This window comes from Sebastes fasciatus, chromosome 6, assembly GCF_043250625.1.
Source record: "Sebastes fasciatus isolate fSebFas1 chromosome 6, fSebFas1.pri, whole genome shotgun sequence".
In the NCBI taxonomy this organism is placed as follows: Eukaryota; Metazoa; Chordata; class Actinopteri; order Perciformes; family Sebastidae; genus Sebastes; species Sebastes fasciatus.
Genome location: NC_133800.1, coordinates 18,915,569 through 18,933,269, shown reverse-complemented (window position 1 = coordinate 18,933,269; position 17,701 = coordinate 18,915,569). Strand labels below are relative to the sequence as shown.

Here is a 17,701-nt window from a genome sequence, read left to right as displayed (position 1 = left end):
GATTGTGTACAGCCATGGTCCTGAGTTGTAGGCGTGTATAACTGCCCTCGTCTCTCACTCACTACCGCTGAGCCAAAACCTCAACCAGGAGAGAAAGAAAAAAAAAATCTTCATCAATGCAAATTAGAGCCCAGAACCTGGGGAGCCTCGCTTGAGTCACCGGTTTTCCAAAAAAGCCAAAATCACAGGCTTTCACCTCCAAATCTTGTTGTCATACACGACTACAGATGCTCCGTATTAGCACAGGATAGTCAGTCATATCCGTGGATTAGTCTGCAGTCACTTAAAAAACCGTCTCCACACTCAGGCTGCCACAAGAGAAAATAAGGACGCTTCTAATTCTGCCAGCATAATTGCCTGATTATAATGAGCTTCTCTCTCTCTCCCTCTAGCTCTGCCTTTATTTCTCAGTGTGTCTGTTGCTGCATGCACACACACACACACTCACACACACACACATTCACTGTAGCCTAATTCTGATATAAATCAGTCTTCAATTGAATAGGGGGGAAAAAAAATCTGCATTAATATTTTCTGGTGCTGCAATGGCGCTCTGCAGTGTTTTCCTGCGATTGCAACAGACAATAGAGTTTCAGAACAGGAAATGAAACATACAGTAAAACGAGCCATGACGACACCCAACCTTACACTCAGACAATTAATAGATTTTGTGGATTTCAGACAGGGGGTAACTCTGCTGGTAACGGTAAGCTAATGAGATGCCAAGTATATGCCACTGTGCCTTATGTTGCATTGTTACGTTTGTTGACTTTCTATGTGTGAGACATAGAGGAAGAAAACAAAACTGTGGTGTACATAGTTAATCTGACCTAATGGGCAACAACAGAACCCATTTCAATTAAAAAAAGATAGAAATTGCACATTTTGGTACATTTTAAAATCAACTGTCAGTGTATTCCACTGTCATACTTAGCAAAAGTGAAATTTATATATGTTTACTATTAAATCAGGCCTAGGTAGCTTAGGATACTATGAGTGTGAAATATCAAAATCCTGAAACAATTAAGGAGAGGCCCAAACAGATGAACAGATTAATTTCATGGTTTACAAAAAGAAAACCCCAGACCATAATTATGATTTAATATTGAGATTTTATTACCGAGTCAGCATCACCAAGCATCAAATTAATTGCATTTCCGTGACCGTTTTATATTCAAATGAGAATAGAACGGCGTCATTATGTAAAATTGTATTGTAACATTCAGTATTTTTTTTAAACCTAATACGTTTTTTGTTTTTATAAAAAGCACTAATGTCAGCAATGTTGTTTATTATTGTTATGATTATTAGTATGCATCCAAAGCAACTGTTTCACCTGTCCAACTTCCATGCACCCAAATTTACATTTTTAACCCCAGTAATCACAATAAGGCTTTTAGGTATGAAAGTATGCATATAAAAGAGACTCATGAAATAAAAGGATCTTGGTGCTTTTCTACTGTTTATACATAAGCAAATATATTAAAATAATTCAGAATATATGTTCACAAAAACATTTTTTCAGTCCCATGTAAGTATATTACAATGTAAAGTATTTGCAAAGTAGCTTAAAGCACATCATGACATATATACTTCATGACAAAATACTGATATGTTGCAGAATGTAAAAAGAAAAAGAAAAAGAAAGATGCATTTAAGTTTTGGATTAGTTGTTATTCTGTCTGCGATGTTTTCACTTTAGCTATAGCATACATTGCCTTGTTCCACCAGGATTTGTTCTTTCATCCTTCTAAAGCTGTCTAAGCCCAGACGCAGGCTAAATGAGCATGCCCACTCATGAATGCTGTTGCTTAATTACAATCCTTGATGGAAAAACCGCCGAGGGAGAAGCCTGAACGCGCCGCACGTTAGGATAGAAACTGAAGCTTTTTTTTTTTTCTTAAATAAGCCAAAATGTATGTGTTCAAGTGTATATGAACGTCATTAATTGTAATAGGTGCCATTTTTTTCCCCAGCCTCCACACCAAATACAAAAGACGTTCTGCATGTGCTTCAATTTGATTTAGAGAAATTAGATTGATGTATTGAACGGGGACCTTGAAAGGCCCTGTTAAGGGTGTTGGATGCAAAGGCAATGTAGTATCTGAAAATGGAATCTAATGTCAACAGTGGTTTGTATTGACATTTACATACAGTATGTTTGAGGTATTTAACTATCAGCTGCAGTGAACACAGGAATAAATGAAAAATAATTAGACTACCGTTGGCTATAACCTCACTTCAAGTAAAATTTGCTATTGCCGTTTCGTCAGATGAGTGGGCCAAATTACTCAACGCCAAAGAGGAATCAAGGAATGTAATGTTTAACCAGTAAGACAAAGACATGTCTGTTGTTTCATGTATACAGAGCTTGTCTTTGTCCAGCATTCAACAATATGGTGAACACACAGTAGAGTACTATAATTGAGATAATATAATTCAGAAATAAAGATTATGCATCCTAGATATTTAATCCTGATATCTTCAAAACAGTCACTAAATAGTTTAGCTGAATTTTACACAGTGAATTTCTATGGTATATTTCTGCGGTTAACCAAATGTGTGCTCCGAATGCCACATTACTCTATTTAAGCAAAAAGCTCCCCGGTTTCTGTAAAGGAACTCTTCTACGCTACACATAAATTATTCAGTAGTATTTGCATTTGCATTGTAATTTGCATTCTTGTAGATTACAGAGAATGGAGAAGGAGGCGCTGCACCAAAGAGAATTACATTCTGAGCCATTTTCAGTCTTACTGGTGACGAGTTGACATGGATTTTTGTTCCACTTTCCTCCTCTGCTTCGAGGTATACTGCTGAGATCAGTGACACACATTTCAAACTGTTGTTTGATTAATAAAAGAAGGAAACGATGTATAATGCTCACCAGCACTCGCGCACAAAAAAGCGCTGCCATTAAAAATGAATCGTGACATCGAACAATGAGTCTATTTGATTGACTAGGCTGAGATTTTTTACTGTAATATTCTCATCATCTTTATTTATATTGGAAGGCTTGTGAGTTGAAACTCAAAGGAACCAGTAGGCACGGAGGAGATGTCATATGGATTAAACACTAGGAAGGGGTGTGAAACTCTCACAGTACACTGAAGATCCTGGCTATTATGTTTCATCTAAAAATAACAAGCCTGACTAAAAAGAACAGACAACACTGAATAAGAAAAGGAGAAAAAAAACACACACGCTCCAGAGAGAATAGAGTTCAAACAGCAGCAGTAATAGTGCTGAGTGTGATACGGAATACAACGAGGAGAATGTACAGTACGAGACTCCCTTCAATTATAAATGAAAAGGAAATCAGTGCGAATGTATGGAATAACCCAGATACTGAAATAAAACATTGTCAGTGTCTCTCTAGAGCCACTTTTGGGAAACGTCATCCTGTTTTCAGAATCGTAGAGATTCCATGTCTTGATGTAAAAAAAAAAAAAAGAAGAAATCTTGTGAATTACTGCATCACTTTAACTTAATTGCATTTATTGCTGACATCATCATTAGTAAACGGCAATCTTAAGAAAGATACCTCTTTGGCACCATGGATGAATTATTATAATTTTTTCTTACAGGGGAAATGTGCAAGAGAGTAGATTGAGACAGCATGGAAACACACTCCTGCAGTGTGTGTGTGTGTGTGTCTACATGCCACGAGGGGCTGGTACGATGCATCAAGGGGGTGGGGTGAGTATCGCTGCAATAAGAGAGGAGGGCTTAGCCAAACGTATGCGCATGTGCAAATGCAGCCCAGCCCTTTTCTACCCACATGTTGATGTACATGCCACTCTGTGTCTACAGTTGCAAATACAAAATGTGCATATGGGTACTCTGTGTTTGAGTGTTCAGCATTTGATTGTGTCTGAATAATGCTCTAAACGGAATGCACACTGTTATTCTTACACTCTTTTAATTACTGTAATTAAGTTTCAGTTTTGACACTTGATGTGTCTCATTTTCTAAATATGTGAAGAACTCACATCCAATGCTAAAAGAAAAAAGTGAAAAGTCCCCTTTTACTGAATACATCAGGAGACTCACTATAAGTACTGTAAGTGCCAATGACAGTAAATTGTTGGTGAACTTTACAGATAATTTCTCACTCAGGGATATTTTATTGGGATCTCCACTCATTTACGACCTCAGTGCATTATGAAACAGACAAAATGTCATTTGAAATGGTGGAAAAAGTAATCAAATGTTTACTTAATAGTAACATACTCCATATGAAGTATACTGTGATACATTTGAATCTTTCTGAAAGGTTCACTTAGTTAGTTAAGCCTACATTGCTGTAGCCTGTTTTTTTATTATCTGTAGATTTGCCTTAAGGTTAATGCCTTTATATCAGGCTACTTTAATTAATGTCACAGTAGCAAATACTCTGAGGGTCCTGCCTCCAGTCACCTTGATTAAAACGGTAGAGACAGCCTACTGTGCTTGATTAATTTACCAATCGATACAGCCACAAAGATGCTGTCAATAACTCAAGATTCAAGAGTTTCATTTGCCATTTGCACCTCAGTACATTGGAATTCTGAGCAGTTTACCCCGAGTCAGCTTTAAGAAATCCATCTTCATCTTCAACCGCTTATCCGGGATCGGGTCGCGGGGGCAACAGCTCCAGCAGGGGACCCCAAACTTCCCTTTCCCGGGCCACATTAACCAGCTCTGACTGGGGGATCCCGAGGCGTTCCCAGGCCAGAGTAGAGATATAATCTCTCCATCTAGTCCTGGGTCTTCCCCGTGGTCTCCTCCCAGCTGGTCGTGCCTGGAACACCTCCCAAGGGAGGCGCCCAGGAGGCATCCGTGCTAGATGCCCGAACCACCTCAACTGGCTCCTTTCGACGCAAAGGAGCAAGGACTCTACTCCGAGTCCCTCACGGATGACTGAGCTTCTTACCCTATCTCTAAGGGAGACGCCAGCCACCCTCCTGAGGAAACCCATTTCGGCCGCTTGCACCCGCGACCTCGTTCTTTCGGTCATGACCCAACCCTCATGACCATAGGTGAGAGTAGGAACGAAGATTGAACGGTAGATCGAGAGCTTTGCCTTCCGGCTCAGCTCTCTTTTCGTCACAACGGTGCGGTAAAGCGAATGCAATACCGCCCCTGCTGCTCCGATTCTCCGACCAATCTCACGTTCCATCGTCCCCTCACTCGCGAACAAGACCCCGAGATACTTAAACTCCTTCACTTGGGGTAAGGACTCATTCCCTACCCGGAGTAGGCAAACCACCGGTTTCCTGCTGAGAACCATGGCCTCAGATTTAGAGGTGCTGATTCTCATCCCGACTGCGTCACACTCGGCTGCGAACCGATCCAGTGAGTGCTGGAGGTCGCAGACCGATGATGCCAACAGGACCACATCATCTGCAAAAAGCAGCGATGAGATCCTCAGCACACCGATCTGCAAACCCTCCTCCACCCGACTACGCCTCGATATCCTGTCCATGAATATCACGAACAGGATTGGTGACAAAGCGCAGCCCTGGCGGAGGCCAACCCCCACCGGAAACGAGTCCGACTTATTGCCGAGGATCCGAACACAGCTCTCGCTTTGGGCGTACAGGGATTGGATGGCCCTGAGAAGTGCCCCCCTCACCCCATACTCCCGCAGCACCCCCCACAGTATCTCCCGCTTTAAGAAAAGGCACAAGGTAATTACAGTACAAAATAAGTAGCACAATTCAGCTCAACACAATAAATAAATAAATTATTCAAATAAACGCCCTCAGTGTAGTTAATAAATAAACTAAACTACCCTCTGCATAGGAACGATACCCCCAAAATACAAATATACAGTACATATGCTCCATGACCATGTTAAAAGAACTTGTAGCTCTCATAAACATATTTTAAAAAATAAATAATTAATATATTTCAGACAATTACACAGCGGAAGGCAGCATATTGCACAGCATTACAGTCCCTTCAGTTTAGGTGTACTGTGTGTCAATAATGGTCACATCCCAAGTGGCAGATCATCAAAAGCAGAAACTGGGAGACTGTTATTTGCCTAACGTTACTCGTCGAAGTGCTCACTGTGTCAGTAGCAGTAGCTGTGTAGTAATACATTTCTGATCTTCTGCTATGTTATGAACCATGCAGACCTCTCAGGTCATCTGGATCAGGTCTGCTTAGTGTCCCCAGGGTCAGAACTAAACATGCAGAAGCAGCGTTCAGTTTTTATGCACCAAATATTTGGAACAAGCTCCAAGAAAACTGCAGGACCAACTCCAACTCTGAGTTCTTTTAAAGGTCCCATATTATAAAAAAGTGAGATTTTCATGTTTTTTTATTATAAAGCAGGCTTAAGTCCGATATAAATACTGTGAAAGTATCGAAACACTCAATCCACAGGGAAATACACACAGCCTGTATTCAGAAACTCTGCATTTTAAACAAGCTGTCTGGATTTCTGCCCATTCGTGATGTCACGAACATACAATATTTAGACCCCTTGACACAATTTTAAACGTAAAAATTCTAAATGTGTCCCAGTTTATTTCCTGTTGCAGTGTATATGAATGACATCAGCTGACAGGAAGTACACGTAAACCCAAGCTGTTGTCTAGCAACGCAATTCCGTTGCAATTCTGTCAAAATGCGCTAAAACGGAGCGTTGCAGACAGAGCTGTAAATACAGGCTTATTCAGGCAGACAGTATGAGGAAAATAAAGTTTTTTTTTAACATTAAAGCATGTAAACATGTTCTAGTAGAAACACAGAATACAAGTATGAACCTGAAAATGAGCATGATAAGGGACCTTTAAATCAAAGCTTAAAACGTTCCTGTTTGCTGCTGCCTTTTATTAAACCAGATAATGATCTTATCTCTTGTGTGTTATACTCTATTTTAGCTTCTATCATAGCTTTATTTTTATTTTTTATTTATGTTTTTATAACTGTTTTAATTATGTCTTAATGTTCTTGAATGTTTCTGTAAAGCACTGTTGCTGAAATGTGCTCTACAGATACAGCTGCCTTGCCTTTGCCAGACATCTCATTCAGGTACTGATCTGTCATGTGTGCTGCTATCTCTTTAGCTCTCTTCCGGTTTCGGCGGTCCTCATGCATACTTTATAGTGGTCTTGTATAATCCTGTACAAAATCACAACATCTATGTAATATTTTTTCAACAAATGTATAACTACAAAGCACACGTGTAAGCTCAGTGTGTTTTATAAGTACAAATCTTTAATTTGTGAGAGTGCGACTATGTAAATCCTCGTATTTTACTCTTTGTATACAGGCACACGTGAAGACAGCTTCTTTACCCAGAGTTTTAGCGTGACCTCTACTGCAGTTGCAAAAATACTTGCTGTAGCTTTTGGGAGGTTGAATTCATTGATTGTTGTTTTTGACGATGTAACCCATCTCTGCAAAGGATCTCTGACAATCTGAATGAGAAACACACCTCCAGTTTGTGCATAACCATCGCTAAGAAGGGCTTATGTGCTCCTCGCCGCTTGATTTCCGACTCTGGGTGCTCAGTGTTGTCGTCGGAGTAGAGTGTGTTTCTGCAGCTGCACTGCATCACCATGGTGAGTATCACAGACACACAGCAGCCTGATTCTGTTGCACTGCATTGATAGATGAGTAGTTGCATCGGTTTCACATCTAGTTCTGACCGATGCATGTTTGCAGCCAGTGTAGTGTAACGATGGTGGCTTAGCTCGTTAGCCCAGAGCAGGTGCTTGTAGCCGGCTAGTCTGGTTAGCTCTGAAGCTAGTGTTAGCTTAAATCCACCTCTGACTGTCTGGTGATGTTAATACTACATAATGGTTACTGTTTTAAGTAATGTTCACCCACATAACATCTCCTATCTGAACAGCATCTCTGTGTCTGCTGATATTTAGCCAACATCAAATCATAAAAGGTTTAATGTTGGATCCATGGGGAAAAGAAGTTGTTCTGTTTTTGTATTTTGACTTAATATGCTATGGTCTAACCTCTATACTCTGTGAATAGTATTAACTTTGAGATTGTAATGTGATTGTGTACTGAAATGTAGCCTAAAACAGTTCAAAGTGATTTTAAATGGACTCCAGGTAGAATAGCTGGGCTTCAGCCACAGCTAATTGAGATCCGAATTAAAGATAGTGTTTGGGATTACTGACATTAGTTAGAGTTGCCAGGGTAACGTTAGATTAGTTGAAGGTATGAATCATAACCAACAAGCATGGTGTTAGCATTCAGCTGGTATAGCAAGGCACCTTTGAGAGAAGTCAAGAAGGTGTGTTCGCCTACCTGACCTGCACAGTTTGACCTCAGGATGCCCTCAGAGGTAGTGTGAAGCTCATTTTGGTGTAACTTATTTGTAATTTCACACAGGTGCGCTCTGATAGTTAAATCTAATTTCATGTCAAGGGTTTTTATAATACCTGTCAGGGAAATGTTTGCATCGTGAACTCATTGAGGGGAATTGATTAAGCTTAAATCGACCCGCTGACTGTCTGGTGATCCATTCCTAAGTGCCTTAACATGATTAACACCTTGATTCACGTGAATCATGTAAATGGCATCATGGTAAAACTTTCAGTGGCCATGACCCCTGACTTTTCCTATAGCTCAACCATCAGCCTAAAATTTCCCATTGTAAACCAAATCGATTTATGCATTGCCATGAAATGTGCTAAGCGTGTTCATAGTCCCAAGATGATAAATGCTTTTGATTGGCAAGACTGCAATCCTCTTATGTGTGGTGTTTGATTAAGAATGCAGCTGATAACAAAGCATAAGCTAGATGGTCAACACTTCTACATGAAACACCTTTGTAAATAATGGAGGAGGGAAAGTTGTTGAAAGATTTGGCTCCACAACCTTGAACGAGATCCAGAGCTCAAACACAGAATGACCTTCATTTCACTATAAACAGAAAGGGAGTGCACTCTGTAGAACCCAGGAGTTACACACACCTTCAGTCAAACCAAAAACATTAATTCAACCATGCTAGTTTCCTCAAAGCACTTCTTCTCCTATTTTACTTGAAGCCATTATGTGTAATATGGCAATTTCCAACTTAAAGGGAGTTTTAGAACCAAAACAGACACTGTGGCAATCTTTTAGGCTACCAACATACTATGGCTATATCACCATCCTGACATCCATTCCTAAGTGACTTAACATGATTCCCACCTTGATTCATGGGAATCATGTGATTGACTGACTACCAAATGTCCCTTACAACTCATGTGACATCACGGTATGTCCAAGTGCCTGGAACTCCACGACAATTGGCGGAACTGAAGACACATCTTGCATGATTAGTCAAACAAGTCTTTGCAGCTAGGGTTTGATGTGATGACCTAGTATTGGCTGACATGACGATCTACACCTTGAGGTGATTGAGATTTGGCAACCAGAAGAGATTTTTTTTACATAACTGTTACCGTTTTAAGTGGTGTTCACCCTTCATACAGTGTTAAATCTAATTTAATGTCACAGGTTTTTATAATGCCTGTCAGGGAAATGTTTGCATCTTGAACTCACTGAGGGGAATTGATGGATGCACATTTGTCCTTATCTTTGTAATTATAATACTAGTCAAAGAATTGGCAGTTATGAATGCATTCATGATGGTGCATTTTTGTTACAGCACCCAATAATCCCCAAATTTCCCTCAAAAACACAGTTGGTGTCTTGAATCTCAACACAACCAGCATTAAATCTTACAATATCAATCAGTAAGATGGGATGGGGTGCAACTTAACAATTCGGGGGAGCTCCAACACAATCATCTTTGATGTGTTATATGTATTATTATTCATATCATAGAATCAAATCAGAATGACAATCTGCTGAATGCTATCCTCTGTTACATCAGTTTGGACAGTCACAGGGCAATAGTTGTCAGGCAGGTAGTCATTCATTCTTTAAATCATGCAGGTAGAACAATCAGATAAGGTCTGAACAGTTCCAGTTTATTATAGCACCACCAGGGTATACTGTAATACTAGTGGGGGGAAAAACGAAGAAACTGAAGTTACAGTACATCACAGAAATGACAAACATCGAAGATTTCATCTATTCTTTTACTACAATATTAATTAGACCCATTCCGATATACAGTGTGTCTCATATCTAACCACAGCTGCAGTATCCACTGTTTGGTACGGCTCGGCTCGACTCACTTTTGGTACCAGGTCCTTTTTCTCTAGCTGTGTTTCCACTGCAGATAGTGCTCACTCAATGTAGGCAGGATTCTCAGCTGATCAGCGTAGCGACGGCGCGCGAAACTGCTGTGACATCATCTGAAACAGGACACTGGCTGAATCATTTCAACGGCAACCAAACCGTGGAATGTCTGCACTTCGTCAATTGTACAGCGTAGTGTACAGTGTAGTTGTGTGAGCTGCCATTTTTTAAAAATCTGGGTAGAGTAAATAAAAAATTGCCGTCGCTATTGCCGGTAGCTTGGCTATTTAAAAATCACGGGTTTGTGCAGGATGTCGCGCTAGTGACGATTCTCTTTGACCAATCAGTGGTCTGCATTGTTTAACTCCACCTTGTAGTATCAGCTCAGCCCACTTGGAACATTGACCGAGGAGGTACCAAAAATGGAGTGGTTCGGTTGCTACCATACACAACTTTTGCTAATGGAAACGCAAAAAATAACCGTTCTAATGTGTAACAAACTGGACTGGACTGCTTGGTGGAAACGTGCCATTAGAAAGTGTAGTTGTAGATTTCCAACACTCAATAGTTGAACAATTTACAGAGAAGGATTAAACACACCCAAGAGTAGTCGAGATGAATGGAATTGGGGAAACATTGGTCAATGAGGGGTTTCACTGCTTCAAAGTTAGTTTCATGGGCAAAATAGTAGTGATGTGTTTGAGCTCTTATCATTGCAGCCCCCACTCTCTACCCCCAACAGATTTCATTTGGTCGTTGTGTGGAGGAGGTCAAGCGGACTGGGAAAGATAAGAGAGTCCATGCTGGCTCAATTTCCCCCAGGCCTGAGTTCCTTACAGGGCCCCCACAGAGAATGGTCAGCATCCACCAAACTAAGGCTGTTTGCTTTTGACCTATATATCATGACCATTACTCACATGGTGAATGTCTTGTGTCAGAGAGGTTGTGTATGGTCACGCATCACATCTTAGCCAGTGTAATTGTCAAATTATTGGCACCCACTCTCCCCTCTGTGACTCTAGAAGAAGTATTGACTTTTCGCTTTTGGAGCTTACCCCATGCTGGGTGACACTGGGGATCCCATGACCAATCCAAAATCTAGGTCTAGTAGTGTACAGGTCTGCCCTCATCACTTGTCCTGTCTTGGTTTCATTCAATTCCTCCTCCTACACCTACAGCAGTCTGACCATAGGTTTAACCATCACTCAGAAATACATTTACTAGTATTAATGCGCAGAGTCGCTCATTATAATGATTGTCCAGCCTTACGCTAGAAGCAGGATGTGTGTGAGGTTAGGTTAGCATGTTAATTGCAGTGAAGCCCAAAACCCAATTTATTCTAAAAATATTCAAATAAAGGGAGTGTTATTGTAGAAATTCAGACTACATGTTTAGTCCGTTTTTGCATTAGGCAATTATAAGAATGAGCTGAAAGCTTAAGTAAAGATGCTGAAGGCTCTACTAACAACAAAAAAAGGGGACTCGACAGCGCAAAAATCAATTAAAGTGAAAGATTAGCAAAAACCAGAGAATTGTGAGCTGGGGCATCGTTTTAATCAGTGTTCCTTGCTGGAAGGAGAGAATATTGTGTGGCTCAGTAAAAAAAAAAGACACTATAAACACTACCAATAACTAAAAGGAAAAGGGATCATGCTATCAAGGATAGGCCAAGCACCCGCTAGATGACTGTCTGACCCAGAGGACGTATTTGCAGAATCTGTATGTCAGCAGTCTGTATTTTACTTTTTTAAAAGATTGGAAAACTAATTCAGAACTCATTGTATGAAAAACTTATTTCTTAATGGACCAATTACTCTCAAATTGCCACCAAAAGCGCACATTAAGCAAAGTGAAATTATAAATCTGAATTGCCCTTTTAGGGTGAATGTAGGCTCTGTTGTGCAGACTTGAGTTAGGGCAGGGAGTTGTGTTTAGCCTGCTATTGACGTGTAAACATCATGTTGTGAAAACAAAGAAGGCTACAAGATTTATTGCTTTATATATTTAGGTGATGCGTTTGCAAGTGTGGATTCACCGGTACATTCTCAGGTGCTAGCACAGATATATAAGACTGTTGTTGGAAAATATTTGATTGGGGGATTAGTTAGCTAATTGGTTCTCTTTGCGTGTGTGCAGGCACAGATATCAATGATTCCTACTGATTACCAAAAAAAAAAATAGGCCAACCCGTTGCAGCCCTTACCTAGAGTGAAAGGATAAAAGCGCAGCATGATGGAATTATTCTGGCCTCTTAAGCCTAAGTGAATATTGATCTAAGTATGCTGGGTTGATATTGAGCCCCTCATGTTGCTAAATCTTTGGGTACCTACCACAGGAGTGCTGGCTGTTCATTCTCCTGGGCACATTGAAAGCTGACATTGTGTGACAGATGTCGCAGACAGAGTGTAATTTAGTGAACATTGTATTTATACCACTACATTTACTCAAATTACAGTAGTTGGTTAGTTAGAATTAAATTCCTTTATAATAAAGAAATACCTTTGTATCAAGGTAAATGTGGCCATATATTGAATCTATATCACTCTAGAAGTAAAATTATTTTAATAATACCTATTATGGCATGTAGTGGAACACTTCATAGATTAAAAAAAACAAATGTAATTGTTTGGCTAATCCAGGAGCCTAAATTAAATACCTGGCAAAATACTGTAAATCCAGTAGTGCCATGAAACAGTCTTAATCGTTGACTTGCAACATTGCCCGCAATGTCCTAATACAACCATGGATATTAAAGGGACAACTGCTTTGAGATAAAACGGTATAAAAATGTTTTGTTCTGGTTGCCAAATCTCAATCACCTCAAGGTGTAGATCGTCATGTCAACCAATACTAGGTCATCACATCAAACCCTAGCTGCAAAGACTTGTTTGACTAATCATGCAAGATGTGTTCTTCAGTTCTGCAAATTGGTGTGGAGCTCCAGGCACTTGGACATACTGTGATGTCACATGAGAGTTGTAAGGGGACATTTGGTAGTCAGTCAATCACATGATTCCCATGAATCAAGGTGTGAATCATGTTAAGGCTCTTATGTATGGATGTCAGGATGGTGATATAGCCATCGTATGTTGGTAGCCTAAAAGATTGCCACAGTGTCTGTTTTGGTTCTACAACTCCCTTTAAGTTGGAAATTGCCATATTACACATAATGGCTTCAAGTAAAATAGGAAAAGAAGAAGTGCTTTGTGGAAACTAGCACGTTGAATTAATGTTTTTGGTTTGACTGAAGGTGTGTGTAACTCCTGGGTTCTACAGAGTGCACTCCCTTTCTGTTTATAGTGAAATGAAGGTCATTCTGTGTTTTGAGCTCTGGATCTCGATCAAGGTTGTGGAGCCAAATCTTTCAACAACTTTCCCTCCTCCATTATTTACAAAGGTGTTTCATTTAGAAGGGTTGACCATGTAGCTTATGCTTTGTTATCAGCTGCGTTGTTAATCAAACACCACACATAAGAGGATTGCAGTCTTGCCAGTCAAAAGCATTTATCATCTTGGGACTATGAACACGCTTAGCACATTTCATGGCAATGCATAAATTGATTTGGTTTACAATGGGGAAATTTTAGGCTGATGGTCAAGCGAGAGGAAAGGTCAGGGGTCATGGTGACTGAAAGTATTACAATATCCTTTTCTGGGGACAATCAAATGCCAAATTTCATGGTGAAAACACCACCAATATAACCAAGTTAATCTACAATTAAGGTCAAATTCACTCATTGTACTGCCAACGAATTGTCCTCAGAAACACTAGAGGGAAGCTTGTTTTATAATATCACAAATATATGTGCAGTTTGTTTATGTTGCTAGATTGTATATCAGAGATGCCTTTTGATCTGAGATTGCCAATAGACTTCAAATTGCATTTGAGACACTTTATGAGGTACAGATGGAATATATGCTTCAGCCTTTAAGTCTATATAAAACTGTACTTCATATGTGTAACTGCTTTATGGCATGTATAATTACTATTTAAATGGGATTTTAAACCCCCATCCTATTTCCACAGGGTGTGATCGGTGTGCAACTGGTGGTTACCATGGTAATGGCCAGTGTAATTCAGAAAATCATACCTCATTATTCCTTCGCAAGATGGCTACTGTGCAGTGGCAGGTAAGGCAGAATCCTGTACATGCTGTTTCCCATAGTTTCTCTAAATGCTACAGTTTCATTTCTTCAGTTTCCTCGCCGTGTGAGAAGTTTATTTCAGAAAGAGTCCAGAACAATGGGGATCAAAATGTTTACTCAGATGGCAGAGTTTGAAAAAGGGGGTTTGGATAGAAGAAGAAAAAGAATCATTAAATCACACTGGAAAGACCAAAGGGCATCAAAATATTTGGGATGACCCCGAGAGGATGGTGCATAAAAATAAAAGTGCCCGCCTCGTTTCCTCTAATTAGTGCCACATATGCTTTTCAGTAAACAACTTCTGGGAACACGTTTAATAATTAATTAACTTTTTCTTTTTCAGGGCACTGTTGAAATATATTTTTTTGAAAAACTTTTGCCCTAAGCAGACGGCCCAGAGTGTCCCTCCAGAATATTTTGTAATTAAATTTTCCATAATAAATAAATGTACAAGGGGAAAAAACAAGCTGTGCTCCTTCTATCCCCCTCTACCACACAGAGTGCCTCTCAATATGCTCTGACAAGAGGGTTTCTAAACAAAGTTAAGGAAGTCTCTGTCCCTGAAATGTTCAAATGGATGCTGTTAAATTAGCTCCTATTTCAAGCCACATAACCTTGCTGTTGTAAAGCTTCTCACAAGTGCTGTTGAGATGTGTATCAGAGTCGCTGATATAAAGTAAAGCTCTGAGAAATGTCTCTGTGTGTATGTGTTGTTGGAGTTAATCATAAAGCTGTTACAAATTTAGGCTTTGGGTCATGTGATGTTCATAGAATAAAGACTTAATATCACTGCTTTTAAAGGCATTTTTCAGTGGCATTTTTTATATTATTGCTTTAAGGTGTGATGTAAAGGCAATTTAAGTAAGTGAATTCCCCAAGTGATTATATAATATGTCTCTTGTTTAAGTTCAAATCACTTTATCTACTATTTCCTTACTTCAGACATTGTACATTGTATGTTCTAATAATTGCATAGTAGGACAAAACTAGCTTACGTATTTTTTTTTCCTCCTAAATATCTGTTTTATTGTGTCCTCTTTTCACGCTTTCCTTCTCTCCATGTCTGAGCCTGATTCCACATCTCTCTCCTTTTTCTTTGTTCACAGTCTGCGGTGGTATCAGCACCCTACGGAAGATGAGTTGAGGAGCTTAGCTGGGAAACAAAAAGGACAGAAGAAGAAAGACAGGTAGGTTGGAAGGGGGGGGCCGGCATGAAGAAGGGCTATTGTTTGGGGGGTTGGGGAAATGCAGTGGCAAGAGGAGGTACGAAAGGCACCCCTTTCATCAGAGAGGAAAAGAAAAGATGAGAAGCAGACATTGGAGATGGATGGAGACCACAGGCATGTCGGCAAACAGATGAAGCTGATGTGTTTATGTGGCTCATTTAAGGCCTGTTTGAAGTAAGGAGACAGAAGTCTGTTTTTGTTGTTTTGTTCCTTTATGCCTCTGCATTGAGGCTCAGAGCAAACTGGGCTTAGAAGTGGCCCTGTCTAGTGGATGTGAGGGAAAAGTTGGTTCTGTTTTTTGGAGCCATTACTATTAGGCTATTTTAGGGGATGACACTTTAAAGGGATTGCATCTTCTCTGAAATCAAAGTTTTCCAAAGAGTATTATGTCTTCAAAGTGGTCAGATGTCAAGCTTTGTTTCTGGAAGATGAGTTTCCATCAAGACTACTTTGCAATTCCAAAAAAAAACTATTAGATTTTTTTAGGGCTGCAGGTGGAAGTTGAACCATATGTTGAACACGTGAATTAAGTGCCATTTCCTTTTGTACCCTCCCTTTTTTAAATGTGAATTTTAAATTGCAGTCGCCACTGAAAGTTAATCCTCGCTGTTCCTCGCAGTGTCCAGCTTCTAACTTAAGGCGGTTTTGTAGCGCAGTCCTTTCTCTGACCCTGTGTGAGGCAGGTCAAGGCTCTCTAGCACCACATGTTCAGTAATCCCTTGAAGAAAAAGATGGACCACTGTCCTTTTGCCAGCTCGTGCCATGCAGCTCCGTTCCCTTTGTCAACCGCCTGACTCCCTCAGTCAGGGGTGAAGCTGAGCCCCTTTTTTTTCCTGTCAGGTGCCTCACAGATGAAATCTGTCCGGGGCATGTTTGGCCCTAGAGTCTTACAGTGGTATTGTCCTGTGAACTCAGCGCACACACAGGGCTGAACAAACAAAAGACCAGAACTGAGGAGGCCCACCAGACAGCTCTTCAAGCCTAAAGAACAGCTCTCCATTCGCCTGCTGTTAGCGATTTAGCGCTGCTGCCTATGTATTGCCCCCCTTGATCATGGAAGAGTCCAGTAATAAAAGTAACTAGACCTCTGCCAACTATTAACATTGGATGCCAGAGCTGCATTGAGTACAGAAATATGTGGATCGGCTCCCTCTTTTCAATTGTATAAAAAGTAGGGTGAGACAAAAACCTAAACAAAAACGTCTACTAGAACATATTTTTTCAGCGTAATTATGTATTTTACAGTTTGTATTTCTTTGTAGGATAAAATAACATTAAAATTGATAAAATTCAGTTTGCTTGCATTTTGGAGTTGCTTGTTTGTGTTATCCTAACCCTAGTTGTTGTTTTGCTTCTCTCCTCTTTGCCCTAGGAAGTACAACGGTCACATAGACAATAAGCCGCTAACGGTTCCCAAGGACATAGATTTACAGCTGGAGACAAAATACATTGCAGAAGTCGACACATTAGGTACATATCTGAGGAAATAAATGTCTAACAAACACACTTTGGTTGTAACTTTTCAATCACACACTCTTAATGTTTGCATATTTTGTACGTTTTGTTATTGAATATTTAGATTAAATTCTACTCTCTGTGCCCCCCCAGCGTTGCACTACTTCCCAGAGTTCCAGTGGCTGGTGGATTTCACAGTAGCGGCAACTGTGGTCTATCTGATAACAGAACTCTACTACAGTGTGGCTCAGCCCTCGGGAGAGATGAACATCAGCGTGGTCTGGAGCCTGCTAGTACTCGCATTTGTTCTGTATCCTTTCATCAGTTACTCTTTACATCTTGGTTATCCTTTTTTTGATGTGATGAGATTTAACAACGACTGATGATGTTGTTGTTAAATCTCATCACAGTTTTGGTGTAAACTCTTCTTTAAATTGGTAACATATTTCTGCTGTACATTATGTAGCTTGGTTGGCCACATTTGAGGTTTCAGCAGAACAAATATATTTTTCTATGGACTCTCCTCTGCACTCTCACATTATCATTATTTTCACTTTGCACTCTTCACCACCGTCATATATATATATATATATATATATATATATATATATATATATATATATATATATATATATATATATATATATATATAGAGAGAGAGAGAGATGTGTCATAGGTTAACATCTCTTTGTCTATAAGAGAGCAAATCATTCCAGCTTGAT

At 39.9% G+C, this 17,701-nt stretch overlaps 1 protein-coding gene across 1 annotated transcript in view; it reads left to right on the top strand.

Annotated features, from left to right (window-relative positions):
- The window catches only part of tmem161b (transmembrane protein 161B), a 35,943-nt gene that overhangs the window by 8,102 nt on the left and 10,140 nt on the right, over positions 1–17,701 (top strand). Inside the window, exons 2-7 of the mRNA XM_074638229.1 lie at positions 3,588–3,699; positions 7,403–7,559; positions 14,180–14,283; positions 15,405–15,485; positions 16,897–16,994; positions 17,133–17,289. Of these exons, the coding sequence (XP_074494330.1) occupies positions 7,557–7,559; positions 14,180–14,283; positions 15,405–15,485; positions 16,897–16,994; positions 17,133–17,289 (443 nt within the window). The 5' untranslated portion in view covers positions 3,588–3,699; positions 7,403–7,556. The remainder of the gene's footprint in view (positions 1–3,587; positions 3,700–7,402; positions 7,560–14,179; positions 14,284–15,404; positions 15,486–16,896; positions 16,995–17,132; positions 17,290–17,701) is intronic.